Source organism: Borostomias antarcticus (genome assembly GCF_949987555.1).
Source record: "Borostomias antarcticus genome assembly, chromosome: 9".
Lineage (NCBI taxonomy): Eukaryota > Metazoa > Chordata > Actinopteri > Stomiiformes > Stomiidae > Borostomias > Borostomias antarcticus.
Window position 1 is genome coordinate 18608383 of NC_140242.1, and position 17073 is coordinate 18625455.

General features: G+C 46.5%; 1 protein-coding gene and 1 pseudogene across 2 annotated transcripts; one reads left to right on the forward strand and one right to left on the reverse strand.

The window, feature by feature from the left end:
- Nucleotides 1-466: 466 nt before the first annotated feature.
- Nucleotides 467-8862, reverse strand: LOC311312862 (immunoglobulin superfamily member 3-like; the record flags this gene model as incomplete). Its single annotated transcript, XM_084442869.1, has 8 exons — nt 467-900; nt 1052-1450; nt 1889-2266; nt 2421-2798; nt 2913-3317; nt 5682-6113; nt 6473-6847; nt 8796-8862. 8 exons carry the CDS (start codon nt 8860-8862, stop codon nt 467-469), a joined length of 2868 nt encoding a protein of 955 aa, XP_084298995.1.
- Nucleotides 8863-11370: 2508 nt separating this feature from the next.
- Nucleotides 11371-13111, forward strand: LOC311313168 (tubulin alpha chain-like; annotated as a pseudogene). The gene is made up of 3 exons: nt 11371-11587; nt 11712-11860; nt 12132-13111. The product of its transcript is annotated as a tubulin alpha chain-like (transcript).
- Nucleotides 13112-17073: the final 3962 nt, after the last annotated feature.

Here is a 17073-nt window from a genome sequence, read left to right on the forward strand (position 1 = left end):
GAGAGAGAGCATGAGACATTACAGTGTACTGTATGTAGCCTCTCGTAAACAGACGTAATATAATGTTACTCTCTAAAGGGACCCATATAGACACACACACACACGTTTGTATTAAAATGCTCATTTGAGCTCTTAACACTGTAGTTTGTGACCAGACAGTGTCTTCCTTTCTAACATATATTTTTTCACATTATCATTAAGATGTAATTAATGTTAAAGGACTAGTTTGGTATTTAGCATTATCACCCCTGTTATTAGGTTATTTACAATCATATACAATGGTCCATATACAGTACATGCCCATAGAGATCCATTATATGGTTAGCTGATGGTTCTCTGTGAGGATTATGTACTGCTTAGCTGTGAGCTGTCCTCAAGAGTGCAAAGTCTGTCAAAAATGTTATATGGGCCGTTATATTTGATGGTATATAACCTTATAACAGGGCTTACGCTGCTAAATACCAAACTAGTCCTTGAACATCTTACCTATAGGTTTCACAGTGAGGTTGGTGGTGCCAGACATGTCGGAGGCCCTGAGCTCCCAGACCCCCTGAGGGTTGAGCTGGTACTGCTCCACCTGGCAGCGGTAGGTTCCGGTGGCCCCCAGGCCGGCCCTGCCGAGCCCCAGGAGGAAGCTGCTCTCGCTGGGCCTGGAGAAGCGCAGCCTCCTCCCCCCCTGGAGGTCCTCCTGGTTCTCCGGGTACCTCAGCACCCCGCTGCGCTCCAGCTTGACCAGCGGAACCCAGGGGGAGGAGGGGGAGGGGCCTGCGCGGTACCAGGTGAGGGCGTAGAGGTGGGCGGGGTCAGACGCACCTAAGGTCACGAGGCATTTTAGCTCCACCTCCTGCCCCTCCCTCACCTGCAGCTGCACGTCGATTTTGTCCACTCTGAAGTCACTCACTGGTGGAAAGATACACAACTCTCAATGTAACTGAATAAAGTCACATCACACACATTCACTTCCAGACAACAAACAGTCTTTGCATCGAAGTAACATGCTCGCATTTTAGGAGGAGAAAACAGGGTTCGGTGTAATTCCAAGGTGTCTCACCTGTCTGTTGTACCTGTAGCTCGATGACAGCAGAATCATTTGAGAGCGCGTACCATTGGCCGTGAGCGTCCTGAAGCCACTCCTCCACCACACAGTAGTACCGCCCACTGTCCCCTATCCTAGCCTGCCGATAGGTCAGCTCAAAGGTCCTCCCCTCGCCCCGCCTCATGCTGATTTGCTGTCCGGTGCCTAGCCCCGCCCATGTCCCCGGTGTCACCACCCCATTCTTGTCGGAGACGAGGACGGATTGGTTCCCGGCCGCTCCTGTATCGACCAGCCAGGTGACAGCCAGGAGGGAGGAGCTGGAGGTAAGCGTGACAGCGGAGCATTTCATCGTGATGTCACTGTTGACACTCGGTTCCATGTGGGAGGGGCTTACAGCCAGTGAGAGTCTGCTCACTGAGAGAGAGGGAGGGAGGGAGAGAGAAGGAGAAAGGGAAAGAGAGAGGAGAGAGAGGGGGAGGGAGAGAGAGTATGTTGTTAATTTCCCTTAAAGGGTGTTCTGTTGTCATACATTAATGGAAGGGTTTCTGAGTGACTACCTCTGTAAAAAATATTACCAGCTCCGAATGTTGTTATTGAATTGTTGTTAGATGGTTTTGATTGTATTATTGATATTTGTATACTATTGTATGTCCATTTCTTATTATTTGTCAATGTTAATCATTTTCTGTACTGCTTTGGCAACATAGGTCTTTCATCTGTCATGCCAATAAGGCTTATATGAATTAGTCTATGAGACATCACATTGTACAGTATGACTCTCGTAAACAGCCGTAGAATCATAACGTGTGCGTGTTACTGTATGTCTGTCCCCCTAGCCTTCCTCAGTCCTACCTGGCCTCCGCACCGACACCCCCAGGACGTTGGAGGGCTGCTGCTTCCTGTGGATCTTCTGCAGGAAGGGCGAGACCACGCACTGGTATTGGCCCTCCTCCAGGGGGCTCGCTCTGATGATGCGTAGGATGTGGCGCACGTCCCGCTCGCTCGCCGTCGTCGTCTTCAGCTGGTAGTTGCTCTGCTCTCCCAGCCAAGTGATGTCATGATCATGCGCCACAGTCAGGATGGTGTCGGGGGACGACGCGCCGCGCCGCTGCAGGATCCAGCTGACCGTGACGGGCAGACGGGGTCCTTGGACCCGACACACCAGGTTGGCGCTGCCCCCCTCGGTCACGGGAGTGTCACGGTTGGTCAGCGACACCGACAGGAGGGACTCTGAGAGGAGGAGGAGGAGAAGGAGGAGGACATGGTTATCGGTGACGTGAGAGACACAGTTTTGACTTTGGACTGTTGAAACTGAATCTGTTTCATGACATGGTCAACCTACTGTTATGATCTCTGTCTCTATCAGTCGAAACAATTCTCTTACCAACAGACGCGACGGCCACATCGCACTCCTGTGATTGGCTGTGGGATTTGCCGGCGTCGCCGTTGGTCGCCGAGTTCCACTCGGACACGGTGCACCGGTAGGTCCCGGCGTCGTCGGGTGTGACATCACTCAGCTCCAGAGTGAAAGCGCCGGCCCCCGGGCGGAGCGCTCGGACGCCGCGCTGCCCGAACTCCACCCCCACCTCTGTCACCCCTTCCTGGCTCAGGGTGACGACGTCGCCGAACGGGCCGCCGGCCACAGAAGCCTTCCTGCGTTGCCAAGCGATGGAAAGACGACCCTTGACCCCGGCCACTCTGCAGGTCAGCTGCAGCCTGTCGCCCTCGTTGACGCTCCTCATGTCCTTGGTCTCCATGGCAACTGACAATCCGCTCTCTGCCAGCGCAGGATTAAAGTGGTGAGTGTGTGTGTGTGTGTGTGTGTGTGTGTGTGTGTTTTTATCCTGGCATGGATGCTCAGAGTATGATGACTCACCTGTGGCTGAGATGCTGACAGCCTGAGTGACGGAGTTCTGACTGGGCCCTTTCTCCCAGGCTCCTCCCCCATCTCTCTCCTCCGACCACGCCCTGCACCCATACACGCCCTGGTCCTGCGCCCGGACCGGCCGCAAGGTGAGCAGCTGCTCCCGTTCGCCCGTCCGCTTGGCCTTCAGCTCGCCGCCGCTCTCGCGGTCGCCGTACGCCGGGTCTACGGTCAGGACGCCGGCGGGGCCGATGCGCGCCATCTCCTGGCCGTCACGGACCCAGGCCAGGGAAAAGAACCGACCGGCCTGGCCCTGGACCTCCACACTGCAGCGCACCTTCAGCTCCTCCCCCTCCCTCAGCTCCGCCTTCTGGACCTGGACGCGCACCGCCATGGAACCCTGCTCCGGCGCCACCTCTGGGGAACAGGGAACAGATCGCCACCGTCTCCGTCACACAGGAAGCATATCGTAACATACTGTATATCTGTTATCTACAGGAAACGCATCATAAATCATCTCCACTGGATGGAAACTCATCATCATGTTCAACGCCATCTGTAGGAGCGGTCGGAAATTCAACGCGCACTCGTTCTCAATGTCATCATTTGGCCTTTTATTAAAGGACCAACAGCAAACAAATAATTAACGCAAATACTTCAAAACACACAAAACAATTCATGTCATGCGGTATCATGTGGTTGAAAATTGTTTGCCCTTCTGCCCCTCTAGAACACCTGTCCATTGATCCTAAATCAGGGGACACACCACACCCACAGTTAACGTCATCCAATCCCCTCACCCTACCCCGGGTCCGTATCCTCTTCCTACCCCAACCCTACCCCTGACCCCTGCCTCTACCTGGACCCAGGCACACTCACACACACACTGACATACACCAGTCCTGGGCTCAGATCCCCTTCCCCTCACCCTAACCCGGGTCCGTATCCTTTTCCTACCCCCCACCCTACCCAAACCCCTGCCTCTATCGGGGCCCAGGCACATTTATGCACACACAGACATACACCAATGTTTGCCATGTCTCTCCTATGATGTTATTAGCCTCTCTTACTCTGAAAATGTAATTTAATGTTATTTATTGCCCTATAAATGTTCTTAGCCGGTAGACAAACATACTCCAGGAGCTTGCTCGATCGCCTCGTTGAGAGGGGTCAGGGAAGAATTTTTACAGCTCACTTATCTGGCCCTCGGGTGATTACTGTTTTTTGCTTCCCTCTGGAATATGTAGGGGTGGGATGTCTGCCCACCTCCCTTGTTCTCTGTAAAGCGCATTGTGTTGCCTCTGGGTATGAAATGCGCTATATAAATAAAGCTTTGATTGATTGATTGATTGAATTGGAGCAATTGAGCAATTCAGCTCAATCATGAAGACAAACAACAAAACCTCAACACAAGGACATACCAACACATGATCAGTATAATTCACAACGGAAAAACCACGATGTCTCAACATATTCATAATCAGTAATCAAATAAGGACATCATAGTTCAATAATGAAATCATATCAGTAAAGAAAGTCTGTAAATGGCTTCAACACCATCTCCTTCAGACAGGAAGTGCATCTCAACAGTCAGCCCCGACAGACAGGAAACCACACAGCTCATTAAGCTGGCAATTCTTTAAAGCATGGGTTCCCAAACTCCATCAATGTGGGCCTCCCCTCTGAAAACAGTGACACACCCGCGCCCCCCCAACCCCCCAAATTTGTCCATTTTGCAAGGCAGCGTCAGCTAGCCCTTAACGTTACACAGCTAAAGTAGCACCTGTTACTAGTTAACGTTATGACGTTTTCGCACAATACATTCATGCCTGCGGGGGGAGGCTCTCTCTGCACTATCCACAAATTTGGTATACATCTCTCCCATTATTTATTTCGTTTTTCTGACCTTTAAAATCACGTTTCATCCATAAAAAACATAAAAAATCAATTTTTTGTCTAACCATCCCTCCGCGCCTCCCCTGAATTTCTTCAGGCCCCCCCAGGGGAGGCCCACCTCACAGTTTGGGAATGCCTGATTTAAAGCAAAGAGATTTTTTTTTTTTTTTACATTACATGTTATTTTTTATTTTAACATGTACTTTACTGTATTGTACTGTGGTGCTGGGACATCTCTCTGCATATTCAAGTCTCTGATGTTAATGGCTTCAGAGACTGAGACAACTCGAGAGAGAGAGAGAGAGAGAGAGAGAGAGAGAGAGAGAGAGAGAGAGAGAGAGAGAGAGAGAGAGAGAGAGTACCGCAGGCCTTGCATGTGGCTAATCAACTTAACCGGGTTAACACGCACATGCAAAAACACATGACGCATGCACAAGCAGATACTCATACACACCAGTTCTTAGATCTGTAGGGCAGGAAGCCCAAACCATGAGAACGTTTGAGCAGGCTGTGACCACCGTAGGAGACTCATTGTTGCACGAATATCGTAATAGACATGATATTTCAGGTTCCCTTGCATCCTTCCTTCCTGCATCTCTTTCCTATAGTTGTTGCTGAAAAAGAGATTATTCTCTCAACTTCAACAAGGCTTTTGTCCCCCTCTGAGCCCCCCCCCCCCCACACACACACACACTCTGTATCGACACTGTCGATAGACACTTGCACATGACCTGAATGTATGTGTAGGACCCACCACACTCACATATCACGCATTGCTGAAGGCCCAAGGCTCAATCTCAGATATCATTTTACTAAAAACAACTCCATTGTATACGAATAGTTATAAAAGTAGTAAAAAAAACAACCTTGTTGAATATTTCTCACCTTTGGCCTTGACCTCCACGGTGGTCTTCTCTGCGTCCCTCTGTGTGATGGCGAACCAGCTGCGGTCCGGATCCTGGATCCACTCCGTGGCCTGGCAGTAGATCCTCCCCGCGTCCGATACCTCCAGCTGGGCCATCTTCAGCCTGTAGGAGGTCTCCCCCACCTTCTCCAGACCAATCAGACCGGACTGGTACCGCCCCTCGAACCCCGCCCCTGGACTCAGAGTCAAATCACGGTCGAGGGAGATGATGGGGCGGGGCAAGACCTCCCCGTCTCCGTGGAGATACCAGGTGACGGACAGGTGGGTGTGTTGGAAGGTGCTGGAGGAGGCGTGGCATTGCAGGGAGAAGGCGTCGCCCTCCGAGAAGGTCAGGGAGGCGGGGCCAGAGGAGGAGGGGCCAGAGGAGGAGGCAGTCAGGGTGTCCTCAATCACTATGGAAACGAGAGCTCGATGTCAACATCACTTCAACCCTGTGTGAATATGATTACTGCAGCGTTGATGTGATCTGTAGCCTACTGATGATCTCCCCATCAACACAGTAAGGATGTGATCTACAGCCTACTGGTGGTCTCTCTATGCACCCTAAGGATATAATCTGTATCCTATAGATGATCCTTCAATTAACTATAGGCTGTGAACTATAACCTGCTCTCCCCCAATAGCTATATCAATAATTAGAATTTGTGGTGGTTAAAGTCTGGTGACGGGTTGTGATACCGGCAGAGTAGATACAGGCTGGGATAGAAAATAGGATCACATTAAAACTCGGAGAAACTGCGTCTTTCGTTACCCTTCAGGGTGGTCTTGGCGTTGTACGTGCCCCAGTAGACGGCCTCGGAGTTGGGGGTGTGGCACTCGTACACGCCTTCGTCGGTGTCCAGGAGCCGCTTCATGTGGAAAAGCACCGAGGTGGCGGATAGGCGCTCGATAGTGATGTCGTTACTCCGCACCCGCTTGCTGTACACGGCGAAGGCGAAGTTGGGGTCCTCGGTGCTGGCGATGTTGATCTCCATGTCGGGCCTCTGGGGCTTGTAGATGAAGAACCGGAACTCTTGCTTCGCCAACTTGTTAGAGAAGCCGGTCACGTTGCAGGAGATGGAGATGGGGTAACCGATCGCCCGATAGAGTGGACCGGGCTGCACCTCGACGAGAACCTCTGTTTGGCCTTGATGAAGAGATGAGGAGAAAGAGTGAGAGGAGGGAGGCGAGGAGGAGGAGGAGACAAGGGGGTGAGAGGAGGAATAGGAGAAAGGAAGGAGGAAGAGAGGAGGAGAGATCTACAGTATGGAGCAGGGAAACATCCTGTTGGGTGGGGGTTTTCAGTCACAATAACTCCTACCCTAAATGTTACCCCACTTTTACACACTGTCCGTCATCCTTCTGCTACAACATGTGAATGCAGCTCTTTCACCAACCCCTGGATAAACTGAAGGTCACCTTGTCTACAGAGTTGGATTGGGTTGAGTTTTTTTGCAGTTTTATTTATTTATTTATTTATTTAGTTAGTTAGTTAGTTAGTTTTTTCCGTCCATATTACAAAAGTTGAAGTTGTGAAGAACCCACTTAATATAACAAACAACAGTTTTTGGATCACTACATATTTTGTCCAGGTCCTGTGAGAAGTGTGAACCGCTCAGAGTCTCTGAAGCCCTTTTTCTCTGCTTTCAGGTGTACCAACATTCACAGAAGCCTATCTTATTCAAATAGTTACAGATTTCAATGTATATCATTTGAAAGTTTATAATCTGCACTTTCATAATCTGTAAAAAAAACAAAACAAAAAAAACTGTTCAATCTGAAAAAAGACCTTGCCCTGCTTGGGGACTGTGTAATCACCACCATGTTGGCAAAACCAATTATTTACCAAAGTCATTTTTATGCATGATGAGAGATTTTCTGAGTGCATTCACGAAAGGACATGTGACTCCTCCAGATAAGATATTTTGAGACATTTCATCACCACATCCTTTAGAGACGGCTTTGCGTAAACCATGATGCAGAAATGCTGCACTTCTCAGCACAGCTGTTCAGGTTAATTCTGTCCCTTCCCATACAGGCTTAAAATAACACGCATGCAATGTGCAGCGTCTGGCGTCGTGTAGCGAGGAGGATCAGAGGAAATCAAAATCAAAAACAATGAATGAAAATCAAAGAAAAATAATAAGGATTCAAACATAAAGTGCCTTTTCTCTCTTTCCCGATGCTTTTGTAATAAATTTAGAAATATTACATGATTCCAGTTATCACATAACAAGATAATTCTGCAGAAAGGAAAGTGTCCGTTACCTTTGCTTTCAGCAAGTTTCCCACCCCTGGATACGGCCTGCTCTTCCATAGAGGCAATAGCAACAACTAAGACCTGTCTCATGGTTAGGCCTTTTGGATGGCTTGATTACAGTTAACATCACTACTGTACTGTCTCAGAGCACACAGTCTGTCTCCCTGCATCCTCACACAGAGACATCACTGGACAGTCTGTCTCTGTCTCCTCAAACACTGAGACATCATTGGACAGTCTGTCTCCCTGCCCCCTCACACACAGAGACATCATTGGACAGTCTGTCTCCCTGCCCCCTCACACACAGAGACATCACTGGACAGTCTGTCTCCCTTTCTCCTCACACACAGAAACATCACTGGACAGTCTCAGTCTGTCTCCCTGTCTTTTCAATCACAGACACATCACTGGACAGTCTCAGTCTGTCTCCCTGCCTTCTCAACCACAGAGACATCATGGGACGGCAGTCAAGGTAGAAATGGGAACAATGGAAACATTAAAATAATACACATGGATCCATTTATGTTCTTGGCCTTGCTGTCTTCTGTTTCACCATGCAAATACAGTACTGATATTTGACACCAATGAGAACTCATACACTCACACACAACAGCCGGGACAGTTAGCAGTTCTAGAACACAATGTTTCTATTGAAACTGCTTCCTCTGCTTTAAACCAATCTGCAGAATGGATCTTCAAGAGACTCCAGTTTTAGAACAGATAGACATTCTAGACTTACAAACATTCCAAAACTGCTTTAAACTGTCTTGTCCGTTGCATGTGAACCTTAAATGTTAGGAGGCAGGTGTGTAAGGTGTCATGCTGACGGTCTTACCCCACTGGACGTGCTGACTCAGCAAGAGCAGGAGCCACAGCTGCTGCTGGACACTCACACAGCTCATCTTGACCCTCCTAGAGTAGAGTCCTTATCCTCCCCAGGTGGCAAGTTGGTTTACTTTACTTGCTGCCAGTCACTATATATGAGAAAGGTTTCTGACAACAGGAACATCCCCCTGATCTCTAACTGCTATCTGTCTGTCTGGGTGTCTGAGTGTCTGTCTGTCTGTCTGCTTTCTGTCTGTAAATAACAGGAAGTTAGATATGCGGTTTCCTCATAATTAATGCACAGTCAGCTGTGATAGCTGACAGCAACACTGCATGCATTTCCACCTCAAGGAAACGTAGGCTTATTTTGTGTACTGTACATGTCTTCGCTTGCATGAGTGTGTGATCCAACATATCGGTCTCAAACTTATGATGTTGGTAGAAGAACTCTACCGCAGAGGGCATTGAACACTTTTCTAAACCAACTGGTTTCAGCAAGTGAGCTAGATCCCCCTTGAGAGCCAAAGAGTTGCAGTAACACTAATGTTATGGCGCCATATAGAGGACCATAGCGGAACAGGACTGCGGTCCCATTCAAATCTGATGGCGCATCTACATCGCTACAACATTACAACATTTGATTCCATTGAATTATGTAGGCTTACCTTTACATTTTAATAAAGTGCTCAAATCAAATTGTTTTCAGCAAACTCCAACTGATTCTTGTTCAATGCATCCTCCTGTACATCTGAGACGAGTTTCATGTATTTTCACTGCAGCATAGTTTAATAATCTGATATTACAGTGATAATAATGTCCCATTGAGTTCTATAGCCTATAGGCTGACCTTTACATGCATTAGCATAGAAAAGTCAAATCAAATTGTTTTCAGAAACCAACACCAGATCCTTATTCAACACAGAGCCAAAGAGTTGCAGTAACACTAATGTTATGGCGCCATATAGAGGACCATAGCGGAACAGGACTGCGGTCCCATTCAAATCTGATGGCGCATCTACATCGCTACAACATTACAACATTTGATTCCATTGAATTATGTAGGCTTACCTTTACATTTTAATAAAGTGCTCAAATCAAATTGTTTTCAGCAAACTCCAACTGATTCTTGTTCAATGCATCCTCCTGTACATCTGAGACGAGTTTTATGTATTTTCACTGCAGCATAGTTTAATAATCTGATATTACAGTGATAATAATGTCCCATTGAGTTCTATAGCCTATAGGCTGACCTTTACATGCATTAGCATAGAAAAGTCAAATCAAATTGTTTTCAGAAACCAACACCAGATCCTTATTCAACACACCCCCATATACCTCTGAGATGAGTTTAATGTATTTTTGTAACTATTTGTATACTCTACTGATAGTTATTTCTCTTCTATGAAGTATTTAGCCCATGTTAATTGCTCTCCAAATGTTCTTAGCCAAAAGACAAACATTTTCCAGGAGCTTGCTCGATCGTCTCGTTGAGAGAGGTCAGGGAAGATTTTTTTTTTTTACAGCTCAGCTTTCTGGCCCCCAGGTGAAACTATTTTTTTCTCTGGAATATGTAGGAGTTGCCCACCCCCCTGCTCTCTGTTAAGTGCAGGACAGGACATTGCAAAGACAGGAAAGTGCAAATACAAAATACAATATATCAAAAAAGCTAATGCTAAATATAAAATACATAATTTTTTTACAGATCACCTCTCTGGCCCCAGGGTGAAACTGTTTCTGGAATATGTAGGGGTGGGACCTATGTCGACCCCCCCATTGCTCTCTGTAAAGCGCATTGTGCTGCCTCTGTGTATGAAATGCGCTATACAAATGAAGTTTGATTTTGTTCTATAAGGAGGGACAGACTCAATCATGGGAACCCCCTCATTCTGCAGTAAATGGCGACACCTTGTGGTCATTAGATGTTACAGCAGCAGGTGAGTTCCAGTTTGCCGTGTATGCAGTGGCACAGCCTGGGCCCTGGCAGCAGCTCCTGGCACAGAGAGGAAGAAATCAGCCACAGCTGATAGACATGAATTTAGAATTCACACAGCCAACGGTTGGCGTAAGTTGGACACAATTGTCTGACAATGCTATGTGATATGGGAAGGGATCTGTGCTGATAACCGACTGCTCAGTTCTGATCCTCACAAACAAGCCTGTCATTGGAAACCACACCCATCACACCTGATTGCTGTGGCCAGAAAAGCAGGTGAAAACAATCAAACTGGTTATTAGTGTTTAAAGGTGAGCCGGATTGTGGCATGTGCTTCACGGATTGATTAAGCTGTTTGAGGCCAACGGTTAAATCTTTTTACAGTCTGTGGCTACTGTGAGTTTGTGAGGGTAACATTTCTGTAGAAAAATGGTGGTAAGTTCATTATTATACTTGTGGAATGTGAGCTTTTTGTGTTTCACTGATTTATCAGGAGTACTGCGTTCTTTAAATAATTAAATGGGGTTTTAATTAATGTGTAATGCTGCAAGTCTTGTATTAGTTACACACAACCACTTGTAGGTGTTTCTCCGATAGGAGTATCTCTATCCTTGTCAAACTAAAACGACCATGTCTTCCTTGGTAGAGGGAATGCATCTCAGTACACATCGGTCAAGCAGGTGTCCAGATGGGCAACTCATGCTGGGAGCTCTACTGTCTGGAGCATGGCATCCTGCCTGATGGGACAGTCTCTGCATCCAGTGGCATTTCTCCCAATGACTCAAGCTTTGGTACTTTCTTCAATGAGACTGGTACTGGGAAGTATGTTCCCAGGGCCATCTTCATTGATCTGGAGCCTTCGGTTGTGGGTAAGAAAAGCGATTTGTCTGCAGGTTCCCTCTGGACTGTTACAGTAATGTTCTCATTTCCTCATCATACAATACTCAATTCTGCAAACATGTCCTTGGGTTAACTTGTATTTGTAATTTTTAGATGAGGTAAGAAATGGGTCCTACCGTCAGCTGTACCACCCTGAGCCGCTCATCAGTGGCAAGGAGGACGCTGCCAACAACTACGCTTGTGGGCACTACACCATCGGCAAGGAGATCGTGGACTCTGTGTTGGAAAGGCTGCGTAAAATGGTGCGTTTAAGATCATGCCCAACTGCTGTCAGGCCCCATTTGAATTTACTACTACTGTAAAATGCTACCTCCCCCCCCCCGAGAACCAAACAACCAAACATGTTTTGATGGGTGATGTCTTTTTGATTTGTTCTTTTTTTTGGGGGGGGTGCTATATTTGTGTTACAACCACAGAGTTTTTAGAAAAGGTGAATTATTGATTAGTCTACATTGAAATCTTGACTTGCACCTTTGTTCATTAAATAGACTAAATCATTGTCTTGTTCCCCAGTCGGACCAATGCACTGGACTGCAGGGCTTCCTCATCTTCCACAGCTTTGGAGGAGGGACCGGCTCCGGCTTTACTTCCCTGCTGATGGAGCGTCTGTCTGTTGACTACGGAAAGAAGTCCAAGCTGGAGTTCTCCATCTACCCGGCTCCACAGATGTCCACAGCCGTGGTGGAGCCCTACAACTCCATCCTGACCACCCACACCACCCTGGAGCACTCGGACTGCTCCTTCATGGTGGACAATGAGGCCATCTTCGACATCTCCCAGCGTAACCTGGAAGTGGAACATCCGTCCTACACCAACCTTAACCGCCTCATCGCCCAGATCGTCTCCTCCATCACTGCGTCCCTGCGCTTCGACGGAGCCCTCAACGTGGACCTGACTGAGTTCCAGACCAACTTGGTGCCCTACCCCCGTATCCACTTCCCCTTGGTCACCTACGCGCCCATCATCTCTGCAGAGAAGGCCTACCACGAGCAGCTCTCTGTCCCGGAGATCACCAACGCCTGCTTCGAGCCAGCCAACCAGATGGTGAAGTGCGACCCCAGGTGCGGCAAGTACATGGCCTGCTGCCTGCTCTACCGCGGTGATGTGGTGCCCAAAGACGTCAACGCCGCCATCGCCACCATCAAGACCCGCCGCTCCATCCAGTTTGTGGACTGGTGTCCCACTGGCTTCAAGGTGGGCATCAACTACCAGCCCCCCACAGTGGTCCCTGGAGGAGACCTGGCCAAGGTCCAGAGGGCTGTGTGCATGCTGAGCAACACCACCGCCATTGCTGAGTCCTGGGCCAGGCTGGACCACAAGTTTGACCTGATGTAGGCCAAGAGGGCCTTCGTGCACTGGTACGTGGGAGAGGGCATGGAGGAGGGAGAGTTCTCTGAGGCCAGAGAAGAGAAGACATGGCCGCCCTGGAGAAGGATTACGAAGAGGTGGGCACAGACAGCGTGGGAGAGGAAGAGGAGGAAGAGGAGTACTGAAGGGTCAATGCCATCTAACATTCCAGATTACAGGAAGACAGACACATTCCCTGCTTCCACATTGACCACTGTTACCTGTTCTGTGGTGTAGTGAAAATAAAATGTATAAACCTTCATTGTGTGTGAATCATGTGTAATTGGTAATTACTGAGACACCTATACTGTAGGTATAATTTCAGAAGTTATTTTTAAAAGAGTATTTCAAATGTTCAATTACTGCACATAAATTCAATAACTGACATGGCACCACCAGGTAACCACATTTTTACATAGCTTCTATAAGATTCGGTGACAAAAATCTGGGCTTGAATCCCTGACATTTGGCATGGGAGTTAGGCGTTTTATCCATAGATATGAACACGAGATGACTATATAAACAAAACAGTCAAATAACATAAATAATGAATTAAAAAAAAGTCAAAAATAACAAAGTTCAAAACGGCAGCATCCAACAGTTTTAGTTGTATCTATCAGCTAACAACTATGTATTTATCATCGTTCACTTAAAAGAGCTGGCACATAGAGCCGTATCGTTCGCGACCGACCCATCACTAGTTTACTCGTGGAATAGGAGGAATAGGAGAAAGGAAGGAGGAAGAGATCTACAGTATGGATCGGGAAAACATCCTGTTGGGTGGGGCTTTTCAGTCACAATAACTCCTACCCTAAATGTTACCCCACTTTTACACACTGTCCGTCATCCTTCTGCTACAACATATAAGCTGAAGGTCACCTTGTCTACAGAGTTGGGCCCCAGCATGATGCTCTCAGACCTGTGCTCCCCACCAGCATAGTGAGTTCAGTGTGGCAGCCGCTGGTATTTTGGTCCCATATTGGCAGACCTCCAATCACGTTACGAGCATTTTTTAAATATTTATTTATTTATTTATTTACTTATTTAGTTTTTTCCCTCCATATTACAAAAGTCGAAGTTGTGAAGAACCCACTTAATATAACAAACAACAGTTTTTGGATCACTACATATTTTGTCCAGGTCCTGTGATGCAGAAATGCTGCACTTCTCAGCAAGGCTGTTCAGGTTAATTCTGTCCCTTCCCATACAGGCTTAAAAGAACATGCATGCAATGTGCAGCGTCTGAACATGCATGCAATGTGCAGAAATGGAGGAAATCAAAATAATAATAATAAATAAATAATAAACTCCAACTGATTCTTGTTCAATGCATCCTCCTGTACATCTGAGATGAGTTTCATGTATTTTCACTGCAGCATAGTTTAATAATCTAATATTACAGAGATAATAATGTCCCATTGAGTTCTATAGCCTATAGGCTGACCTTTACATGCATTAGCATAGAAAAGTCAAATCAAATTGTTTTCAGAAACCAACACCAGATCCTTATTCAACACACCCCCATATACCTCTGAGATGAGTTTAATGTATTTTTGTAACTATTTGTATACTCTACTGATAGTTATTTCTCTTCTATGAAGTATTTAGCCCATGTTAATTGCTCTCCAAATGTTCTTAGCCAAAAGACAAACATTTTCCAGGAGCTTGCTCGATCGTCTCGTTGAGAGAGGTCAGGGAAGAATTTTTTTTTTACAGCTCAGCTTTCTGGCCCCCAGGTGAAACTATTTTTTTCTCTGGAATATGTAGGAGTTGCCCACCCCCCTGCTCTCTGTTAAGTGCAGGACAGGACATTGCAAAGACAGGAAAGTGCAAATACAAAATACAATATATCAAAAAAGCTAATGCTAAATATAAAATACATAATTTTTTTACAGATCACCTCTCTGGCCCCAGGGTGAAACTGTTTCTGGAATATGTAGGGGTGGGACCTATGTCGACCTCCCCATTGCTCTCTGTAAAGCGCATTGTGCTGCCTCTGTGTATGAAATGCGCTATACAAATAAAGTTTGATTTGATTTGTTCTATAAGGAGGGACCATGGATGTATTAATATAACTGGATACAGCCACTCCATTCACTGGCCGCTATCAACAATGAAGCCCTATTGAACCGCGCCATCTTGGCAAATTTGTAGTCATTTGACTATTTCCGGTGACTTTTGACTTGCGCAGTTGTGCTTTTCTGGCCTTCCGGTGACTTTTGACTTGCGCAGTTGAGCTCCTCTGGCCGACGCGCGTCCACGAAAAAGTTCACATTTATCTGAAATGTAGACGCACGTTCCCGGCTCTCTCGGCTCTCCCCGCTTTGATTTAGCAATGAAAACCGGCTTGCATATTAACCTGTTTTTGTCAAATATATCAATTGGAGAAATTATTTTTTCATCCAGGCATCTTAGTTTTAACAGGTTAAATATAACTGAACATGTTTCGTTTGCTAGTAGATGGTATTCATTCCGTTCGCGATAACGTTATTGCAGCCAGGCTAAATTCCTCCAGGGAGCGAGTGACAGGCGAGTTGAAGAGCTTCACTCCCCGCCAGCAGGAGCATTGGCCGCGGCTACCGCATCTCGGATAACCCGCTGAGTTCCTGGCTGCTATTTCACACTCGCCCTTGATCAATCCCAATACCGATCCATGGTAATAATGAATCAATCGTTCAGATCAGATCGGCAGTGCTGCATGCATGTTACAACATCATTGTTACCTTTATTAACATAACCATAGCCTACATGTATCTCTCCAACGTTAGGCTATCCATCTTACACCAGTCGGCCATTCGATAGCTGGAAGCGGTGAACGCCAACGTTGACTGAAAACACCCAAACTCAGTGTATCGTTTCATCTTCATGCTACACATCAACTCCTTTACATTGTATGTGAATAAATTCCTGTTATTCTATTCCTGGAAAAGGCTAATAATTGCTGTCAAATGATCACTCCAGTTTATCAACGTATCCCACTACCATTTCAACTATGCACAGGAGATTGTCTTATATATATATGTGTGTGTATGGAGCAATTGTTTTTAATGTCCGACTTTTGTCTGTGCTGTTCAGTAAATGTGCATCTGTCCTAATTTATTGTAGCCTATCTACTACACAACCTAGTTCAAATTTATGAATCTTCCGCGGCGTGATCATTTCCAAACCAAATTGCGGGGGGGGGAGGGGGGGGGGGGCATTAAAAGCATTACAAATTAGACATTAAAAGCATTAAAACGAAATGTGAAACAGCATGACAACATACATATTCCTTGATTATTTGTATGCTGTGTTGTCCCGTCTGAGTTTGTCCTGTTCGTGATTGGTCTCGTGTTCCCACTCGATAGGCTTGCACCTTGACGTTGGTGAGTGGGCTTTAAACCAAGACGGGCTGTATGTGTATGTGTGTATGTATGTGGTTTGTGTGTCATATTCTATTATTGAAATGTAATAACAGAAACAGTGTGCCTCCTCTTATCCTCACAGCTCAAGCCATTTTTAGGAGACCAGTTCACACCTCAACCAGACCTGCTGCTGTTTAGGACCTGCTTTAAGCCCTTTTTTGTGGTGTCCGTTTTCTGTGTTCTGTGTCAAGTAAGCCAACCCACCTTCAATGCAGTGTAGCCTCCACATTTGAATGGTTACAGCAGTCTTGTCGTCTACAAGCAACAGTCTCTGGCTTTGCATGGCAATTTATGTAGTATCATCCGAGTTCTACAAATGCTGTACTTTTTTGTACTGTAAGTAACCCCTCAATTATTCAATTTTACTGGGGAGCAGTGACCATAGCCTACTTGCCAACCCTCCTGACTTCCGCGGGAGATTCATAAATTTGAACTAGGTTGTGTAGTAGATAGATAGGCTACAATAAATTAGGACAGATGCACATTTACTGAACAGCACAGACAAAAGTCGGACATTAAAAACAATTGCTCCATACACACATATATATATATATATAATGTTTCACATTTCGTTTTAATGCTTTTAATGTCTAATTTGTAATGCTTTTAATGCCCCCCCCCCCCCCCCCCCCCCCCCCCCGCAATTTGGTTTGAAAATGCTCCCTATTTCTGAGGTCCCAAGGTTGGTGAGTATGGCAAGCTAT